General features: G+C 43.6%; 1 protein-coding gene across 1 annotated transcript in view; it reads right to left on the bottom strand.

The window, feature by feature from the left end:
- Positions 1-6157: 6157 nt before the first annotated feature.
- SCYL1 (SCY1 like pseudokinase 1) overlaps positions 6158-21186 on the bottom strand; it is a 1332837-nt gene continuing 1317808 nt past the window's right edge. The window contains exon 17 of the mRNA XM_069207794.1: positions 6158-6955. Within this exon, the coding sequence (XP_069063895.1) occupies positions 6831-6955 (125 nt within the window). The 3' untranslated portion in view covers positions 6158-6830. The remainder of the gene's footprint in view (positions 6956-21186) is intronic.

The following is a 21186-nucleotide window of genomic DNA, read 5'->3' as shown; positions in this document are numbered from 1 at the left end:
CAGAGGGGCAGAGGTCAGGAGACCTGCGCCAGCCAGACTCTTGTGTGGCCCTTCGGGACAGTGTGTCCCTTGAGGGGGGTAAGTGTGCCCCCCTGGAAGTCCTGGTGTGCCAGGCAATGGTTCAACCGCAGGGTGGTGACTCTGGGTTGAATGATCAGGTTCAGGGGGTAAACTCTGACCTGATGGGGGGTAAGTGTGCTCCCAAGGAAGTCCTGGTGTGCCAGGCAATGGTTCAACCGCAGGGTGGTGACTCTGGGTTGAATGATCAGGTTCAGGGGGTAAACTCTGACCTGATGGGGGGTAAATGTGCTCCCAAGGAAGTCCTGGTGTGCCAGGCAGTGGTTCAACCGCAGGGTGGTGACCCTGGGTTGGATGACCAGGTTCAGAGGGTAAACTCTGACCTGGTAGGGGGTAGGTATGCCCCCCAAGAAGTCCTGGTTTGCCAGGCAGTGATCCAGTCTGTGGGTACAGGCCCTGGATTGGGAGGCCAGGTTAAGGGTGTCCCCCCTGACCTGGAGGAAGGGGCTACTGCTAACAGTACCCCTACCATGTTGTCTTCTGGGGGGGCCGCTCCTAGTTGGGTGGTTCAGGACCCCAGAAGAGAGGGCAGGGGGAGGGAAGCCTCACCCCTGGCCCTGGTCCAACCTGAAGGTACAGACCCCAGGTTGGAGGATCAGTTGCAGGTTAACATCCCTGCACTGATGGAAGAATTGTGCAGGACTGCTTCTACAAGCACCCTGACAGTTTTGGACTCTGGGGGTGCCGCTTCTGCAGGGAGGGTACAGAGCCCCAGAGGGGAGGACCAGGGTCAGGTTGTCATCCCTGACCTGGTGGAAGAGAGAGTGGTCAAAGGGTGCCAGGCACCTGGGGCTACCACCCCCCACTCTCCACAGTCACAGTGGTTAGAGAGGCCTGAGGTCGGGCTCTCATCCCTGACAGTTGTCTGGGGCCACTGTGGCTTGCTGTCCTGGTGGACAGAGTTGCCCCTGGGGGGGGGAGGACGAGAGTCACACCCCGGGGGTGGAGTGGGCAACACCACTGTGTTGGCCCTGGTGGTACTATCTGCCCATTGCAATTCATCTGTGAGCAAAGTAAAGTTAGGTGCTGCACAGATGGTGTCTGTAGATGTGGAGAAGGGTTCCCCATGGGTTAGCTTAGTGGGCCCTGAGAGTATGGACAGAGGGATCCAACTGGAGTCAGGAAGGCGTAGAACTGGAACATGCCCCTGCTGTTGTGGGCCTGGGTCCCTGTTCTATCGCCCCAATCAGGGAAGTACATCAAGGTATTGATTGTTCTCCCCTGGCTTTAGGCTGGTAGGGGGTCGTGTTAGACTTTTGCTTATGCAGGGTCATCCCCAGTCTTTTTTGCCTCCTGCCTCCTATTTTTTTCTGACATGTTGCTGTTGGCTTTTCAACTCTGAGCACTTTACCACTGCTAATCAGTGCTAAAGTGCATATGCTCTCCTGTTTAAATTGTATGTAAGTGGTTTATCCATGATTGGCATATTTGATTTACTAGTAAGTCCCTAGTAAGGTGCACTAGAGGTGCCAGGGCCTGTAAATCAAATGCTACTAGTGGGCCTGCAGCACTGGTTGTGCCACCCACATAAGTAGCTCTGTAATCATGTCTCAGACCTGCCACTGCAGTATCTGTATGTGTATTCTTACACTGTAAATTCGACTTGGCAAGTGTACCCACTTGCCAGGCCTAAACCTTCCCTTTTCTTACATGTAAGGCACCCCTAAGGTAGGCCCTAGGTAGCCCCAAGGGCAGGGTGCAGTGTATGGATAAGGTAGGACATATAGTAATGTGGTTTATATGTCCTGACAGTGAAATACTGCCAATTTCGTTTTCACTGTGGCAAGGTCTGTCTCTCTCTCATAGGATAATATGGGGGCTACCTTTAAATATGATTAAAGTGTAGATTCCCCTAGAGAGTAGATGGACAGGTGGAGTTTGGGACCCCTGAACTCACAATTTAGAAATACATCTTTTAGTAAAGTTGATTTTAAGATTGTGAGTTTGGAAATGCCACTTTTAGAAAGTGAGCATTTTCTTGCTTAAACCATTCTGTGACTCTGCCTTGTTTGTGGATTCCCTGTCTGGGTCAGTTTGACAGTTGGGTTGTTTTTCACCTCACACCAGACAGTGACACAAAGGGAGCTGGGGTGTGATCTGCATTTCCTGATTAGCCATCTCTGCTAGGAGGGAGGGGTGGAGTGGTCACTCTCATCTGAAAGGACTGTGCCTGCCTCTGACAATGCTGTCTCCAGCCCCCTGGTGTGTGTCTGAGGCCTTGCCTGGGCAAGGCAGGATTTCACAAGAAGGTGTGAGTCCCCTTTGAAGGAAGGTGACTTCAAAGACTAAAATGGGTATAAGAAGGGCACCCAAACTTACAAACTTTAGAAACACTTCTGGAATCAAGAGGAACCTCTGCCTGGAGAAGAGCTGATCGCTGAGGAACAAGTGCTGCCCTGCCTGTGACTGTGCTTTGTGGAGCTTTCCTGCAGTGCTGCTTCTGCCTGAGTAAGAGGGCAAAGACTGGACTTTGTGTGCCTTCCATCTTGAAGAAGAAATCTCCAAGGGCTTGATGTAGAGCTTGCCTCCTGTTGTTGAAGTCTCAGGGATAGCAAAGACTTCTTCCTGCCAGCACCTGGAGTCTCTGGAGAGACCCCTACTCTGCTCTGTGGTGCCCTTCCAGTTCCTGGGACCCTGAAAGGAGAGGCTGGCAGCCTAAGGACAAAAATACACGCACCGAGCACCGTGCGGAGAAAAGATCGACGCGAATCCGATCGCGGCTGAGAAAACGACGCGACGCCGGTTCCGCAGCTGAGAAACGACGCCGCAGGAAACGCGACCGAAAAACCGACGCCCGGAGCAGGAGAAACGACGCGCAGCACCGCTGACGGAGGCTGAGAGATCGCACCCTGCGCCGCGGGACTGTCGGATCGTCGTGTGGCTGGCTTTTTCAACGCGCACCGCCGTGCCGAGTTGTTTTCGACGCACACAGCCGTGCAGGGTTACTTTCGACGCACACCGCCTGTGCGGGGTTATTTTTGACGCAAACCAGGTACATTTTCACGCTAGCAGCGCTAGTGTGGTGTTACAACTACCTAAAGACTCTTTTTATTTTAAACCTTTAAAAAATCATAACTTGACTTGTGTATGTTGGATTTTTGTCGTTTTGGTCTTGTTTTGTCTAGATAAATATTTCCTATTTTTCTAAACTGGTGTTGTGTCATTTTGTAGTGTTTTCATTAAGTTACTGTGTGTGTTGGTACAAATACTTTACGCCCAGCACTCTGAGGTTAAGCCTACTGCTCTGCCAAGCTACCAAGGGGGTAAGCAGGGGTTAGCTGAGGGTGATTCTCTTTTATCCTAACTAGAGTGAGGGTCCTTGCTTGAACAGGGGGTAACCTGACTGTCAACCAGAGACCCCATTTCTAACACAGAGTAAGTGGACGTTCATGTTAAATGGACAGGATCCAGCGATCCCTGGGATCTATTATATATGTGGACTTAATGCTTATTACCGTCTTCCTAAAGGATGGTATGGGACATGTTATTTGGGAATAGTTTTCCCAAAGATTTACCAGATTGATGACTTAAGGCAAATTCCTAAAATGTCTGAATTACATCATGCTAGACAGAAAAGAGAGACAGCGGTGACATATTTGGAGCCATAATTCCTTCAGTAGGGGTTATCTTAAACTCTATAAAGATTCGAAAGTTGTTTATTATTGTGGATAACATGCTGACAAACTTCACAGGGGCTATACTCCTGATGGATACTGAACTTGCTGCGGAGAGGGCTATGACTCTTCAAAACCGGCTTGCTTTAGACATTCTTTTAGCAAAGAGTGGCGGAGTCTGTAAGATGCTTAATGAGCGCCATTGTTATGTGTTCATTCCTGATAATAGTAATAAAATTAGAGGTATGCTTACTAACCTAACCAGAGATAGTGCAGACTTGAAAGAGCTGAAGGAACCTGGAGTGTGGGAAAAGGTTGGGAAAGGAATTACCAAAGTAGGTAACTGGTTTAGTAGTATTTGGAATGGGGTACTTGCAAAAATAATAGGGGGTATACTGATTGTTCTAAAGCCATTAGGCCTTAGTTAGCATCAGTCGAGGCCTAGCTGCCTGGCTTTCATATTAAATGTGTTTTTCTAACGTGCAGTGTGCTGACTTGCTGAAGGACATGAACTCTTGTTTTTCCAAAGCTAGAAGATGAATGTAACTGTAGTAGATCCGTTCTCATGAAATTCGACTTGCTTGAAGAAACATTTTAGCTGAATGCAACAGTGTAGACTAATCCCAGGTACAAGGTCGCCTGAACCGGTACAGACAATGGAACTACTGACTAAAGATGTGCAAAGGACCACTGAAATCATACCAGACATTCTACCCGCTGAAGACGTAAATCATAAGAACCAATAAACTACGTGAGAACTGTTATGGGGTGACAAATTTGATAAGCTAATTGGTAGCCTATTGGTTGAAGATAATGGGGTGCCAAACCCAAACCAATCAAGAATTAGGGGACTGTACAACGAAAAGGGGATAAAAACCCTTGACACAAGGAAGTAGTTTAGACAGGAGAACGTGGAGACTAGGAGTTAGTTAGGGAGATGCTATTGCGAATTGCTGTGACCCAGACACTTTGTCACTGTGCATAGAGACTTTGCTGTTTGGTTCTTAAAACCAACCTTGCCCTTATATTGCCAGTTTATACTTTACCTCCTTATGAGGGAAGTACCCTTTTACCCTTTCTGCCAGAACTGAGTTCCTGACTGATGGCGAATCAACTGATATCCTGAGGACGAAGACAGAATCTGTAGGCTGACCCAATACGGAGGGTAACTATATGACAATGAAATTGTGATTGTCTGTTTGCTTTTCCTTTCTAGGTACCAATTGCTTCTTTTGACAGAGACCTTAGTTAGAGGTTTTTCCAAATTAATGTTACTAAAATTGTTTTGCATGAAGCCCAACATGCCAATGCTAATTCAAGGTTAGTTTACGGGTTCACTAAATCAGACGCAAATAGACAAATGACTGAATCTATGCTTTGTTGAAAGACGCTAACGTTACTCTGCTGAGATTGATCTATGTTGACGCTGTGTTATGTTCTAATATTCATGATTCTTGCTTTGATGAAGTCTTATCAGAGTTGCCATATTGTGACTATGATTATGTGCTTCTTGGTTTTGAGATTAGTAAACTTGCTTGTAGAATTGTAATCAATAGAGAATAAATATCACAAAACGTACTAAACTGGTGTGGTTATTCATGACTGAGAGGTCATGGTGGTGTCCTGAGTCTTATTAAATGCCTGTGACTAAAGTGAATTGCCTTGTTATAATAAATATTGATGACGTTATTGACATATTGATTGACATGTTGATTAGCTATCTCGTCCTAAGGTGTCTTCAATCAGGGTCGAAAGATTCATTGGCCTAAAAACGAGTCCCCGAGTGTATAAATTAGTCATAAAGGGACTTGTTAGCAATGTGATTTAACATATTAGGAGTGATGTAATATGGGGCATCATAAGCAGTGCATGATGGGAACGCAGGTTATAGTTAGTTGAATGAATTATAACTAGTGAATTTCAGTGTTTTTCCATTGTTTAAATATTAGTTCCTGTTGTATTGTGACATCTATATATAACATCAGTTTAGCCTTTTTTTAGTGAGTATGTATGTAAGAAAGAGAGAATACTAAATGGGTGACAGTGAATCACAGGGATATTTGTCATAAAGGGGTTCTGAGTGACGTCAAATAGAAAACAAGAGTGAAACTTCAGCTGCCTGACAGGTTCTCAGGGAACTCAGCAAGAGTAGTCTGGAATTTCTTAATAATGCAGCAAAATGGGTAATAAGTTTTGTTACCCCGACTACATCATATCAGTGGATTACCGGATTTAGAACCGAGTTATTCATGCATAACAAATTCAACAACACTTCTACAATTTAACAAGCAACTCAGCATTTAGATGTTACACTAAACAGGAGAGAAGAGCAATGAAGCTAATTAAAGCGAATGCTTATTAAACTCTGAAAATACAATTATAAAATTGAACTTGTACAATGCAATATTCCTCCTGGTTAAAGTTTTCAGAAGACAGTATACAAAAAATAAACTGAAAGCTGCATAGTTATTGTAAGAGTTTTAATCAGTTTAAGCAGACAGATAGTAGCAATTTTACAGAACACTTTTTCTTTAAAACTTTCTAGCATACCTTTCTCCTCCCAAAATCAATCTACGCCTCGGTGATTAAGGTAATGCCCTCAATATTTTCCACCATCCATGCTACAACCATTCTAGCAGACCTCTCCAAAACCATGACCAAAACCACAGGAAAAGAAATGAAGGTGCTGGTGCAAGACACAAGTGTAATCTGGTCTGACCAAACATAAGGTTGCAAAGTGAATGCTGCAGGTCAGGCCGGCACTGGGCAAAAAGGCAAAGGTCACCGCTTTTTCCATAACCAACTGGGCTGACTGCATTCGTCTCAAGCATTGTCCCTGAAGAAACTTGTTGGTGCAGTTGCAATCTGACTCTGCAGACTGATGGGGAATATTTTTTTTAATCTGAGTTTGCGTACATACAATATACAAATAAGTATACACATATTTTTATCATAACATTTTCAATGATCAACCTAGTGAAGGAAATTCTGTGCACGTTGGAAGAGAATTGGTTCTCACCATAGAGAAGCTAAAAAATATTTTCAACGGATTGCTCTCTTCCATTTATGTCCACGATTCCCTAGAAATATTTCCATTTCAGAAGATGCTCTTGCCCTGTGGAATCAGCTGCATCACGATCAATCTATCTTTCGAGTACCGAGCTTCATGGGGCCGCGGGTCGCCTTCTTCTCAGCCCTTTTAGCCTGCATCTCTTTTTTCCTGTCTTCGCGGTTTTTGCGCACTTGCTCCGCTTTGCATGTTCCTGTGAATGAAGACACATGAACATAAGAAATACAATTCACAAGGTTGCCATCTATAGCTGTTTGCAAGCATTGTAGAAAGTGACGTAATCCATCACAAACTTGATGAAGTGTAGGGAGAGACAGTTGAAATATAGCAGGACAGCGCCAAACAAAAAAAAAAAATTAGCAACATACTTTTGATAAATGTGAAAACATCAATAACACAACTCACCTGCCCAAATAAATGTGAATATATCACGAATACAACTCATCTGCCCAATTATTAATTAAGAAACAATGCTATGTTAGTCCAGAGAGGGTGGTTGTTTTTCATGGAATACTGTCTAAAGTCTCAAGATCATGGAAAAATATTTCTAACAGTTACTGATCACCAAGCACTATTGACAATATTTGGCAATCCTAAAGCCAAAATGCAGCCAATAGATGGATTTCGAAATATGACAGCAAGACCTAAACAATTCTATAAAGGAGTACAAAACAGCCGATCATATTTTACATCACCCACTTCCAACAACTAAGAAACGATTTAACATCAGCATATACAAATGTCATTATTCGACAATCTACTTTAGAAGTAATTATTGTAACGGAACTGATCTAGGAATCAAGTGGCGATGTCACAGTCCAAGAGGTCATTCAAGTAAAGGTAAATATATGGAAACGTTAAATCTGTCAGCAAGTTTGCCAAAAGAGTGGAAGCGCACCTTCACACTGATCGTGGGCTGCTGAGGCTGTCTTTTGTGGGGGAAAGACACACAAGGCCAATAGTCTCACTAGCCGAGGAGGCGGGGGCTGAAATACTTAAAATTACGACTTGTGATCGCTGCTCGGGAAGTGCACCTTTATGCTGTTTGTGAGCTGCTGAGGCTGTTTTTTGCGGGACCAGGACCACAAGGCCCATAATCCATCTGGCCCAGGAGGCTGGGCTGAAATACGTAAAGTGCGACTTGTGACCACTGTGCAGGATGCACATGGGGCGCACCGGGATGCGTGCCTGTGCGAAGATGGGGCCCGTTTGCGCCTGCCCGTTGCCACCTAAGGCTCGGCCGAGCCAAGTCTCTTACCTCTGGAAAATATAGGCAAGCAAAAAAAACTTTAATAAATGACACACACTACGACTGTAAGTAAATGCAAAAAGTCTTATATTATGACGTTCTTAACCTCTGCTGTGGGTACCCTGTCTGATGAAATTACATCTGTTGAGCAAGAGCTTGGATTGGGAGAAAGTTGTCCAGTCAGGTGTCAACCAGATTTTGATGCAGTGACTTCGGATACGGCTTCTTTAGCTCATAATTCCCATCACTCTATACAGCAGGGGCCTACAACAGAATAAAGGTTGTTGCGGGTATTCACCATACCCTGGAGGGTATTATGCAAGAATTGGTCCAACCAATGCAAAAGAGGACAAAGAAAGACCTTCCTGCTAATACAACTAGAGCTCAATCTGCATTGAGGAACAGAAAAAGTGGTGATAAAGGGCCTACTAGGTCTATTAGTAAAGAACTTGGCCATTGTGGAGACCCTTGCTGTTTCGAAATGTATTTGGCTCACTCAATGTTGACAAACTTTTATTTGAAGATTGAACAACTAATAAAGGCCACCTATACCCCATTTGTGTTAGGACTTTTTGAAACCTAAGAAGATATCTGGGATTAAAAGTCTGATTTCATGGATCTGTAGTAATGAATGACGTCCCACCAGCCTCTGGGGTTTCACAAACTTTTAAGTTAGTGGTTGCTGATCGAGGAGTGCAAGGGGTATGGGTGGGATCAGGAATAAGTCTAATCCTATAGTGAGTTGTGAGGAATTTACAGCCTCTACAGGCCCTAATTTTCTCACCCCTCTAGCACCTCAGTTTGTCCCCACATCTGATTTTGATCACCCCTCTAATGGTGAGAGGTTAGTTCCAGGGAGGATGACTGGGACCTGTGGTGCCAGTTCCAGGGTACAAACGTACACACGTAGACTATCTTTGACCTTCCCGAAGCCACACCATTATTTTAGTAAATGTGCCCTCACTGAGGGATGGTACTTTTGAAAGCACACAACAATTAATCAACATGACGGGGGGATACTTTCCATTTGGAACATTCCACTCAAGGAGATCTGTTGGATGCAATTCTCAATTAATTTACCCTGGAGTATACTGGAAACAACTTGAGCTCAGCTTACCCACCCCTTCATTACCCCTCCTTATTGAGAGACGTTCATCTATGGATATTGATTACATTCTTGACTCCTCCACTTTGGTTCTGTCAATACAACTATTTAAAATAATTGGACAGTTTTTTAGTGATGGTAATCCTCTAACTCTCTCATTGTTTTGGACACGCCATGATGTTAGAAATCCATGTCCTCGGCAGCTGTAACAATATTCTTTCTCCCAAGGACCAAATCCATACGATAAAGTGGTTTAAAACTATCCCTGAGATGTGCAGTAATAATTAGATTTTTGATGTGTCCATGAGTTTGCTGTTGCCTTTCAGAAGAACCTTTATACTTTGCTATCTTAGATGCCGTTTGAGCTATCTGCAACAAGATTCACACTGATTTTTTTAATATCATTTTGCATGACGAACAAGAAGGAAAACAAAAAAAGGTAAAAATAAATAAATTAAAAAACAAATATATGGAAAATGTTACTTACCCAGTGTACATCTGTTCGTGGCATTAGTCGCTGCAGATTCACATGCTGTGCACATCCCCGCCATCTGGTGTTGGGCTCGGAGTGTTACAAGTTGTTTTTCTTCGAAGAAGTCTTTTCGAGTCACAAGACCGAGGGACTCCTCCCATTTCGACTCCATTGCGCATGGGCGTCGACTCCATCTTAGATTGTTTTCCCCGCAGAGGGTGAGGTAGGAGTTGTGTATGGTAGTAATAGTGCCCATGCAATGGAGTGAATACGTATGTACATAATGAAGTTTAAAGTACTCTATTTACAAATTTACAAATGTTCAAGATCAACTTCTAAACGGCTACAGGCTCCCGGGGAGGCGGGTGGGCGCATGTGAATCTGCAGCGACTAATGCCACAAACAGATGTACACTGGGTAAGTGACATTTTCCGTTCGATGGCATGTGTAGCTGAAGATACACATGCTGTGCATAGACTAGTAAGCAGTTATCTCCCCAAAAGCGGTGGTTCAGCCTGTAGGAGTTGAAGTTGTTTGAAACAATGTTCGTAGTACAGCTTGACCTACTGTGGCTTGTTGTGAAGTTAACACATCTACACAGTAGTGTTTGGTAAATGTATGAGGCGTAGACCATGTTGCTGCCTTACATATTTCGTTCATTGGAATATTTCCTAGAAAGGCCATGGTAGCACCTTTCTTTCTGGTTGAGTGTGCCTTTGGTGTAATAGGCAGCTCTCTCTTTGCTTTAAGATAGCAGGTTTGAATACACTTAACTATCCATCTAGCAATGCCTTGTTTTGAAATTGGATTTCCTGTATGAGGTTTTTGAAAGGCAATAAATAATTGTTTTGTTTTTCGAATTAGTTTTGTTCTGTCAATGTAGTACATTAGCGCTCTTTTGATGTCTAATGTATGTAGTGCTCTTTCAGCTACAGAATCTGGCTGTGGGAAGAACACTGGTAATTCTACCGTTTGATTCAAGTGAAACGGTGAGATAATTTTTGGTAAAAATGTTGGATTTGTCCGTAGAACTACTTTATTCTTGTGTATTTGAATAAATGGTTCTTGTATGGTAAATGCTTGAATTTCACTCACTCTTCTTAGAGATGTGATGGCAATCAAAAATGCAACTTTCCACGTTAAGTATTGCATTTCACAAGAGTGCATGGGCTCAAAAGGCGGACCCATGAGTCGTGTTAAGACAATGTTGAGGTTCCATGAAGGAACTGGTGGTGTTCTTGGTGGTATAATTCTCTTTAGGCCTTCCATAAACGCTTTTATGACTGGTATCCTAAATAATGAAGTTGAGTGCGTAATTTGCAGGTAAGCTGAAATTGCGCTAAGATGTATCTTTATGGAAGAGAAAGCTAGTTTTGACTTTTGCAAATGTAGTAAGTATCCTACTATATCTTTTGCAGATGCGTGTAAGGGTTGGATTTGATTATTATGGCAGTAATAAACAAATCTTTTCCACTTATTTGCATAGCAGTGTCTAGTGGTAGGTTTCCTAGCTTGTCTTATGACCTCCATACATTCTTGTGTGAGGTCTAAGTGTCCGAATTCTAGGATTTCAGGAGCCAAATTGCTAGATTCAGCGATGCTGGATTTGGATGTCTGATCTGTTGTTTGTGTTGTGTTAAATGATCTGGTCTGTTTGGTAGTTTGACATGAGGTACTACTGAAAGGTCTAGTAGTGTTGTGTACCAAGGTTGTCTTGCCCATGTTGGTGCTATTAGTATGAGTTTGAGTTTGTTTTGACTCAACTTGTTTACTAGATATGGAAGGAGTGGGAGAGGGGGAAAAGCGTACGCAAATATCCCTGACCAGTTCATCCATAACGCATTGCCCTGAGACTGATGTTGTGGGTACCTGGATGCGAAGTTTGGGCATTTTGAGTTTTCCTTTGTTGCAAATAGATCTATTTGTGGTGTTCCCCATCTTTGGAAGTAAGTGTTTAGTATTTGGGGGTGAATCTCCCATTCGTGGATCTGTTGGTGATCCCGAGAGAGATTGTCTGCTAACTGGTTCTGAATTCCTGGAATAAATTGCGCTATTAGGCGAATGTGGTTGTGAATCGCCCAATGCCATATTTTCTGTGTGAGGAGACACAACTGTGTCGAGTGTGTCCCTCCCTGTTTGTTTAGGTAATACATTGTTGTCATGTTGTCTGTTTTGACAAGAATGTATTTGTGGGTTATTATGGGTTGAAATGCTTTCAGCGCTAGAAATACCGCTAACAGTTCTAAGTGATTTATGTGAAACTGTCTTTGCTGTATGTCCCATTGTCCTTGGATGCTGTGTTGATTGAGGTGTGCTCCCCACCCTGTCATGGAAGCATCTGTCGTTATCACGTATTGTGGCACTAGGTCTTGGAAAGGCCGCCCTTGGTTTAAATTTATACTGTTCCACCATTGAAGCGAGATGTATGTTTGGCGGTCTATCAACACCAGATCTAGAATCTGACCCTGTGCTTGTGACCATTGTGATGCTAGGCACTGTTGTAAGGGCCGCATGTGCAACCTTGCATTTGGGACAATGGCTATGCATGAAGACATCATGCCTAGTAGTTTCATTACTATTTTGACTTGTATCTTTTGTTTTGGATACATGGCCTGTATTACATTGTGAAATGTTTGAACTCTTTGTGGACTTGGAGTGGCAATCCCTTTTGCCGTGTTGATTGTCGCCCTTAAGTATTGCTGTGTTTGACAAAAGGTGTGACTTTGCGTAGTTGATTTAGAAACCTAGTTTGTGTAGGATTTCTATGACATATCTTGTGTTGTGAACACCGTCTTAGCGTGTTGGTTTTGATTAACCAATCGTCCAGGTACGGGAACACACGTATGTGCTGCCTTCTGATATGTGCAGCCACTACTGCAAGGCATTTTGTAAAAACTCTTGGCGCAGTTGTTATTCTGAATGGCAACACTTTGAATTGGTAATGTATCCCTTGGAATACAAACCTTAGGTACTTTCTGTGTGAAGGATGTATTGGTATATGGAAATATGCATCCTTTAGGTCTAGTGTTGTCATGTAGTCTTGTTGTTTGAGCAGTGGGATTACGTCTTGTAATGTAACCATGTGAAAGTGGTCTGATTTGATGTAGGTATTTGATGTTCTGAGATCTAGTATAGGTCTCAGACTCTTGTCCTTTTTGGGTATTAGAAAGTACAGTGAGTAAACTCCTGTGTTTATTTGTTGTTTTGGTACTAATTGTATTGCTTCTTTCTGTAGCAATGCCTGAACTTCTAGTCCTAGAAGATCTATATGTTGTTTTGACATACTGTGTGTTTTCGGTGGGACGTTTGGAGGGAATTTGAGAAATTCTATGCAATAACCATGCTGGATAATTGCTAAGACTCAAGTGTCTGTTGTTATTTCCTCCCAATGTGTGTAAAACTTGGTTAGTCTCCCCCCCACAGGTGTTATGTGTTGGGGATTTGTGACCTTGAAGTCACTGTTTGTTTGTAGGAGTTTTGGGACTTTGGAACTTTCCTCTATTTCTTTGAAATTGTCCTCCTCTATATTGTCCCCGAAAACCTCCCCGCTGATACTGGCTCTGGTAAGTGGGCTTTGTTTGTGAGGTTGTGGCTTCTGTGGTCTGCCCTTGAAACCCCCCTCGAAATTGTGTCTTTCGAAATGTGCCTCTGCTCTGCGGGGAGTAGAGTGCACCCATGGCTTTGGCCGTGTCAGTGTCTTTCTTAAGTTTTTCTATTGCAGTGTCCACCTCCGGCCCAAACAACTGCTGTCCGTTGAATGGCATATTCAGCACAGCTTGCTGTATCTCTGGTTTAAATCCTGATGTACGCAGCCATGCATGTCTCCTTATTGTTACTGCTGTGTTGACAGTTCTAGCAGCTGTGTCTGCCGCATCCATTGCTGACCGTATCTGATTATTGGAGATACTCTGTCCCTCTTCTACCACTTGCTGCGCTCTTTTTTGGAACTCTTTTGGTAAATGTTCAATAAAGTGTTGCATCTCATCCCAATGGGCCCTATCATATCTGGCTAACAAAGCTTGCGAATTTGCAATACGCCATTGGTTTGCTGCCTGTGCCGCCACCCTTTTGCCTGCAGCATCGAATTTTCTACTTTCTTTATCTGGAGGTGGTGCATCTCCTGAAGTATGAGAGTTGGCTCTTTTGCGCGCTGCTCCCACTACAACAGAGTCTGGTGTCAGCTGTTGTGTGATGTACACTGGATCTGTTGGTGGCGGTTTATATTTTTTATCTACTCTTGGAGTAATGGCTCTCCCTTTGACAGGCTCCTCAAACACTTGTTTGGAGTGTTCTAGCATTTCGGGTAACATCGGAAGACTCTGATATTGACACTGTGTGGACGACAGTATATTAAAAAGAAAGTCGTCTTCAATGGGTTCTGAATGAAGGCTGACATTGTGAAATGCCGCTGCTCTCGACACCACCTGAGCGTAGCCTGTACTATCCTCTGGTGGCGATGGTCTCGCTGGATAGCATTCAGGACTATTATCTGACACTGCGTCATAAAGGTCCCATGCGGTAGGGTCATCTTGACTCATTCCTGTATGAGTTGGGGATTGCATCATTGGTGGAGTGGCTACCGGTGATGGTTGCGGAGAGTGATGTGGGGATGGTGGTGGTGTTACTTGTTTAGCCACCTTTGCGTGTGGCTGTTTGTCCTTGTCTTGGAAGGCAAGTTTACGTTTCATTTTGATTGGAGGAAGAGTGCTGATCTTCCCCGTATCTTTTTGAATAAAGAGCCGTCTTTGTGTGTGATCTGGCTCTATTGTCTCTAATTCTTGTCCAAATCTGTGTGTCTTCATTTGTGAGGACAGTCCTTGTTCCTCTGAAGAAGGAACTTATTTTCGGTTCCGATGCCGGATGTTTCGGTACCGAAACCTTTTCGGCTGTCTTTTTCGGCTCTGACGAAACATTTTTTACTTTTGGCGTAGTGCCCTCTCGGTGCCGACCCATTTCGGTGCCGCTGTCTCGATGCTGAATCTTCTCGGAGCCACTCTCTCGGGCCCGAGAATGCTGTGTGCCGGTATCTCGACCGGAGTCGGATGACTTCGACACCAGCTCGCCCTTTTTCGGTGCCAATGGACGGTCACCTATTTTTCGGGTTAAGCCATGGCCTGTTGGCGGTGGCGTCCCCTGGGCTTTAGCGGTCTTCTCGTGAGTTCTTTGTTTTGACGTCTTACTCACGGTTTTCTGCGTTTTTTCGAGATCGATCTCCTCTGAGTCCGAATCCTGGGTGGAGAATGTTTCTTCCTCCGCCTCGAAACGCCCTTGTCCTGTCGGCGCCGACGCCATTTGCATTCTTCTTGCTCGTCGGTCCCTGAGTGTCTTCCTGGACCGAAACGCTCGACAGGCCTCACAAATATCCTCCATGTGTTCTGGTGGCAAACACAAGTTACAGACCAGGTGTTGATCTGTATATGGATACTTGTTATGGCATTTTGGACAGAAGCGGAATGGGGTCCGTTCCATCAGTCTTGAAGAGACATGTGGCCGGGCCGACCAGGCCCCGACGGGGATCGGAAAAAAAACCAAAGGGCCACCGGAGCTCTTCAAAAGTCGGTGTCGATCTGTAGTAACTAACCCGATACCGAACGCAAACAATACCGACGATTTTTCCGAGATTCTAACTAACTTTCCGACCCGAAACACGGAGCGAAAAGGAACACGTCCGAACCCGATGGCGGAAAAAAAACAATCTAAGATGCAGTCGACGCCCATGCGCAATGGAGTCGAAATGGGAGGAGTCCCTCGGTCTCGTGACTTGAAAAGACTTCTTCAAAGAAAAACAACTTGTAACACTCCGAGCCCAACACCAGATGGCGGGATGTGCACAGCATGTGTATCTGCAGCTACACATGCCATTGAACATATATATATATATATATATATATATATATATACACACACACAACAGCCCACATCGTGGGAGAATGAAATAAGCGCAGTAGTCAGAATATTATAGTGAAAGGACTATACACACACAATGACACCATAATTGCATTAAGAGAAGCATGCCAATAAACTGTCTAATCCATATAAAAACAGCAGGTAGGCAAAATACATACACATTCCTAGAGCACTCAATGTGTCGTGGGGTGAGAGGCTGCGGGTAAGGTCCATGACACCAGGGCTATGTGATTACATATCTGTTCGGTCAGGATCTTGTTGTTCACGTTGTTTCAAGTAGGTACGAAATGGTTGCAAAATATTTTTGGGGCGGGACGAGGGCAGCAATAGATTTCACTAGTATTATCACAGAAAGTGAAACTCTTAAGCCATCAAGCCGCAGTCTGTCAGCGCCTGCTTCCCAATTGCAGAGCTATTTCACGCTCTCCAAGTAGTGGCGCAAGTGCAGTGAATCTGCAGATCCCCTTTGGGACGTTATGCACATAGCCTAACAGAGTGAGGAGGGGGTCAGGAGTAAGAGTAATTCCTACCATGGAAAAGAGCTGGGAGAAAACAGCCATCCAAAAATCCCCAATATGGGTGCACATCCATGTAAGATGTGCAAAATGGGCATCAATAGCATTAAATTTAGGGAATGCAGAGGACCTTATGCGGTCAATTTTGGCTATTGAACTGGGAGTAGTGTATGTACATCTAAGGAATTTAAAGTGTATCAGCTTGTGTCTGTGACAGGGGGAGATTAGCTTGGTTTGTTGACAGCAATAATTCAAAATTTTGTCAGTTAAAGGGCATTGTAATTCAGACTCCCATAAACTCCAGAAACAACCATCATTGACCAGCTGCAAAGCCAAAGCGCACTATGACCATGTTGCATTACAAAATGATTCATAGGGGTCGCTGCAGCAAAGCGCGTGGCTTAAGTATGTGAAAGAATTAGACCATCAGGAAAAAGGTAACTGAAAATGTTTAATGTATGCCTCCTCAGCGTATTCTTAACAAGTGTATCCCCATGGAGGGGGTAGCCATTGGTTATCGGCAAGAAGTATTGATGGAGAATATAAAAGATTTCCGCCCAGTAGTTGAAGAAGTTGCTGCCAGGTCCAGCAGGTGGTATTGAGAGTTTGAATGTCTGTAGGGTCCAATGGAATCCCTTGGGAAGGAGTGTGTGCAGGGGGACCCCACCCACATGGTTGCATTCAGATTTTTCGTATGGAAGACGTGCGCCCCTGTGATACCATTGGTGAGTATACTGACATTGTGCAACTAAATAATAAAGTCAAAGATGTAGTACCTCAAACCCACCGCGCTCAGGGGGAAGCACTAAAATGTCCCATCCCACTTGTGGTCTACGGCCTGCCCAGACCAACCTAAGGAATAGGCTCAGAAGCGTGGCGAAAAAAGCAATCGTAAGTGGGATTGGGATGTTGTGGAAGAGATATAAAAAACGAGGGAGGACCACCATTTTAATAATGGCTATGTGGCCAGCCATGGAGAGCAGCAGGTGAATCCATTCCTCAATCTGTGTCGTCAATCGGTCGATCGGCAGTCGATAGTTTAGGGGAATGACCTGCTCTTTATCACAGTGTATGTGAATGCCCAAGCATTTGACCATGTTGTCGCACAACTTTAAAGGGTATTCACACTCTGATGGTGTTGTAGAGTCAGTCAACGGGAACAATTCAGATTTTTCCCAATTTATTTGAAGACTAGAAAATTGACCAAACCTTAAGACCTCTCGATCGATGGGGGCTAGGTTAACCACAGACTATCATGCAAACAACAAAATGTTGTCTGCATGTAAAGAGAGAATCATAGGGCCGGTCATGAACTGTAAGTCTCGAGAGAGGTATTTTACTTGTAAACGCCGAACCGGTGGATCCATGGCCATAATAAACAATAATAGGGAGACCAGACATTGCTGTCTCGTTCCACTAGCTGTTGTGAATGGAGCTGTGAGTGAACCATTGCCTCGAATTCAAACCATTGGTTCTTAATAAAGAACCATTATAAGGGAGGCGAACTTTTGGAGCAGGCTCAATTTCTGGAGTGTAACTAGGCCATTCCAGCTGATCAAAAGCCTTCCCTGCATCAAGAAGTGCCACTACCGTAGGAAGAAATTCTAAGGACCGAAAAAAAAGTACACAGATTCAGAAATGTAGAACAGTGAGGAACAAATCCTGACTGCAAAGGTGAGGTAATGGTTTCCAGCAAGAGGGAAAGCCGGGTCGCAATTATTTTGGCCAAAATCAAAATGTAACAATGAAAGTGGCTTATAGGATTCACAGTGAAGTGGGTCCTTAAACTTTCACTATGTGTGTGATCACCGCCTCGCGAAGAGTGGGGGCTAAGACACCAACATCAAGTGACTACCGGTACATGGCCAGACGCGGTGCGAGGAGATATGCGTAGGCTCAGTAAAAAATGCCAGAACGGCGATCCAGTCCAGGGAATCTAATGCGTAAATCACCTCCTTTTCAGAAATTGGTTTGCTAAGGAACTGTTGCTGCGGCATGAAAAGCCAGACCATAGCTATCTCCGTAGACAATTTACCACATCTCTAACCTCTCCAGAATAGTGAGAGGTATATAAACTAGCATCGTATCTTGAGAGCTCCGTAAGCACAGTGCGATTGTCAGCGACTTGTGTCCTGTCCTCAAGTAGAAGCTTAGGAATATAGTTGCTAAGATTCACACTGATTTAACATGCAGTGTCTCCCAGTCGTTCCTTCTCCTTTGCAGATGGTTTGACACTAAATGTTCGAGGTCATATAGGGAGCTTTTCAAAGTGTTGAAAATGTTTTCCAGGGATGGAAGTCCGGTGGAAGCCTGCGGACAGAAATACAAGTCAACCCTGAAGGAGAGGAACACCTTTTTAAGGGAGGAAGCATGCTGCCAACTTTCGCAGGCATTCACTCTTGCTCAGTGCTCCTTTTTATGGAAAACTGTGAATGATCAAATTTTTTCTCTGGAAGAGAGAAAAGTTGTTTGTTCTCATATCTCCCCTGCAAGCTGGGTTACACATTTTTAAGAGTTAAACAGCTCAGTTATCCCCACTCCTGTGGTGTCAGATGCTGCTCCTTCTGAAGGAACCTAAAACATTCCTTTTACTTTAGACAAATACCTCCAAGCACTTACCTGGTTAGCTAAGAATAAATCAGATGGCCTTGATGGAATATCTAAGGATGTTTATACAATGGATAAAGCTCTTTAGGGGCCTCTGCTTACACAGGTTATCAATGCTGCGGTCAAAGCCGGTATATCCCAATCTCAGTCTATTATTATCCCCGTCTTCAAAAAGAGGGATAGAAGTGACCTCCTACAGTTAAAGGCCTACATTGTAAATAGATTATGGTCTTAAATATTTACTTGATCGATTTGTTTTCTTTATTTAGTCTTGGATAATTCCGAGAATTTTAAGAAATCACACATAATGATTGCAGGTCCAGAGTCCACTAAAATCAGAAGACATATATCACAAGCAGTCGATATTGCTATTGTCCCAGCTTTTTCCTGATTCCAATTTGATCAGAAAAGCTCTTGGGCCACACTCTTAACCTCCAGAAACCTTCTAATGACTAGATCCATTGCAGTGAAGTTTCATTTTGCTTCTAGATTGGGTACTATGCCACTTAAAATTATAGCGAAGATTTATCAAGAAAAATGCTTAGCTGCTGCCTCTTAGAGGTCCAATGTATGGGGCTATATCGATGTCTCTATACGACACACTGTAGAGAATAGCTTCCTGAGGCAGCTTTTATCCATTCCCCAGAACACCACGGCGCACATAGTTCATGAGAAACACAGAGTGGGTTATATTTTGATACCTTTGCTCTTTGTCCCCATCTTAGATGGCTTTCTGCTTGGGACAGTAATAATACAATACTCAACAAAGCCATTCTGAAGAACTGCCTGAAATTAGAAAGGGTACCTAGGATATGCTCTTGGATGCCTGGACCTCTTTGACAATCCTGAGGGTATCACAAAATCTAATTTGAAGCAAACAAAGCTAATTTACTTCCAATAAAGATGATTGATAGAGAAGAGGAGGAGCTCAGGAAACCGCCTTTCAAGGCCCATGCCCAGTTAAAAAATACTTTATTAATAGAGCCATATTTGACTGCCGTGAATAGTCTTAGTCAACGATTTCTTAACTAGGTATAGGTTAAACATGGGCTCATTATTTACTTACTGTACCTAGAGGTTGGCATCTGGCTAAAAACCTTGACCCTTGTGGGAGCGATTCTTTTTAAACTCAGGATAACCTACATTTTATCTTTTTCTGTGAGTTTTATGAGTAGCTGAGGATTAAGGTTATAAATCACTGCTTAGGGAGTCAGAAAGTTAGGCCAGCTTTACTTTTTTTTGCAGATGTTACCCTCAGAGAATATATGTTTTTCTGTTGCTTGTTTTTTACAGGGGCTGTTAAGCTACAACTGTCTGTGGCTTGACAGTTTTTTTCTTATTCAGTTCGTCTATTTAATTTTGCTCATTTATATAGTATTTCAGGTGTATTACTATGGTGTGATCTGGGATGATTTAAATGTTTTTATTAATTTTATTGTACTTATTTACCTGTTTCTTTGTGGATTTATGCAAAATCGAAATACAAAGATTTTCGCCTGACCGAATGGTAGGCAAGCTTCAAGTTTAAGGTGCACTCAGTGGAGGGCCTATTCTTAAAAGGAATTCAAATTATAAACCATCATCCATTACTAAGAAAAGATGACATTGCACATGAGAATAGTATTGGCATTGGTTTGACAAAGAAAATCTTTTATGGCCTTGATTTGTTGTTTTGGAATTTAAATCAGTCCTGTGAATCTTTGTCAATGCACAGGAAATATGCTGCCCGAGAAATTAGTCATGTCTGATAATTCAGATGCTATCTTGTTAACTGCAGCAATACGTTTATATGGACCTTTGGAAAATGGTCAATATTAGCTTATTTTCATTGACTACTCTTTTTATCAATTGTGTGACAAACATCGTCTATGTCAACCATGGCAGTACATCCTATTTCTGTTGAACTATTTGGAAAATAATTAATATCTTCTACACCAAAGTTTGACAAATGGGCCTTAAATTCAGTGGTGGAGAGCTTTGACGAGCCATGCAGTATTTAGAATTAAAACATAAAAATATCAGGCCATTGTGGCCCGAGCTAAAGCAATGGCTGGAAGATATAGGCAACCATTACAAAAATAGTGCAGAATGGCAAAATAGGGCAAATCTCCATGCATCAAGTGCTTTGTCAGCTTCTGTGATATTATTGTGTAACTCCACACAGCTACGCTTTGAGTTGATGCTTGACCATGCTCTCCAAGCTATGCTTTCCCAGGTAAAAAAAAAAAACGGTATCCAAAGCGGATTATGGTGTGAAGATCATAACAAGGAGTATACTGATATCGGAAGGCATCCCAAATCACTAGGCCCTGAACCTGGACACTGGGTACTGGTACAACAGCCTCAGAAGGAAATCGATACTCTGTTTCAGGGTGCACCTTTAAATCTTAACCACGTTAACCGGTTTTGTGCCGAGGACGTAATGGTTACGTCCTGCAGCACAGTGCTGCTGTGCCCAGGACGTAACCATTACGTCCTGGGCACCCAGCCCAGAGGGAGCGCTAGTGCTCCCTCTGTGGGGTTCCCCCCCACCCCCCCTCAAGTCAGGGTTGGAAGGGGAAGCCCTTCC

The sequence above is a fragment of the Pleurodeles waltl genome, chromosome 9, assembly GCF_031143425.1.
Source record: "Pleurodeles waltl isolate 20211129_DDA chromosome 9, aPleWal1.hap1.20221129, whole genome shotgun sequence".
NCBI lineage: Eukaryota > Metazoa > Chordata > Amphibia > Caudata > Salamandridae > Pleurodeles > Pleurodeles waltl.
Note: the sequence above shows the minus strand (reverse complement) of the source record. Positions and strands in the feature narration are given on the sequence as shown.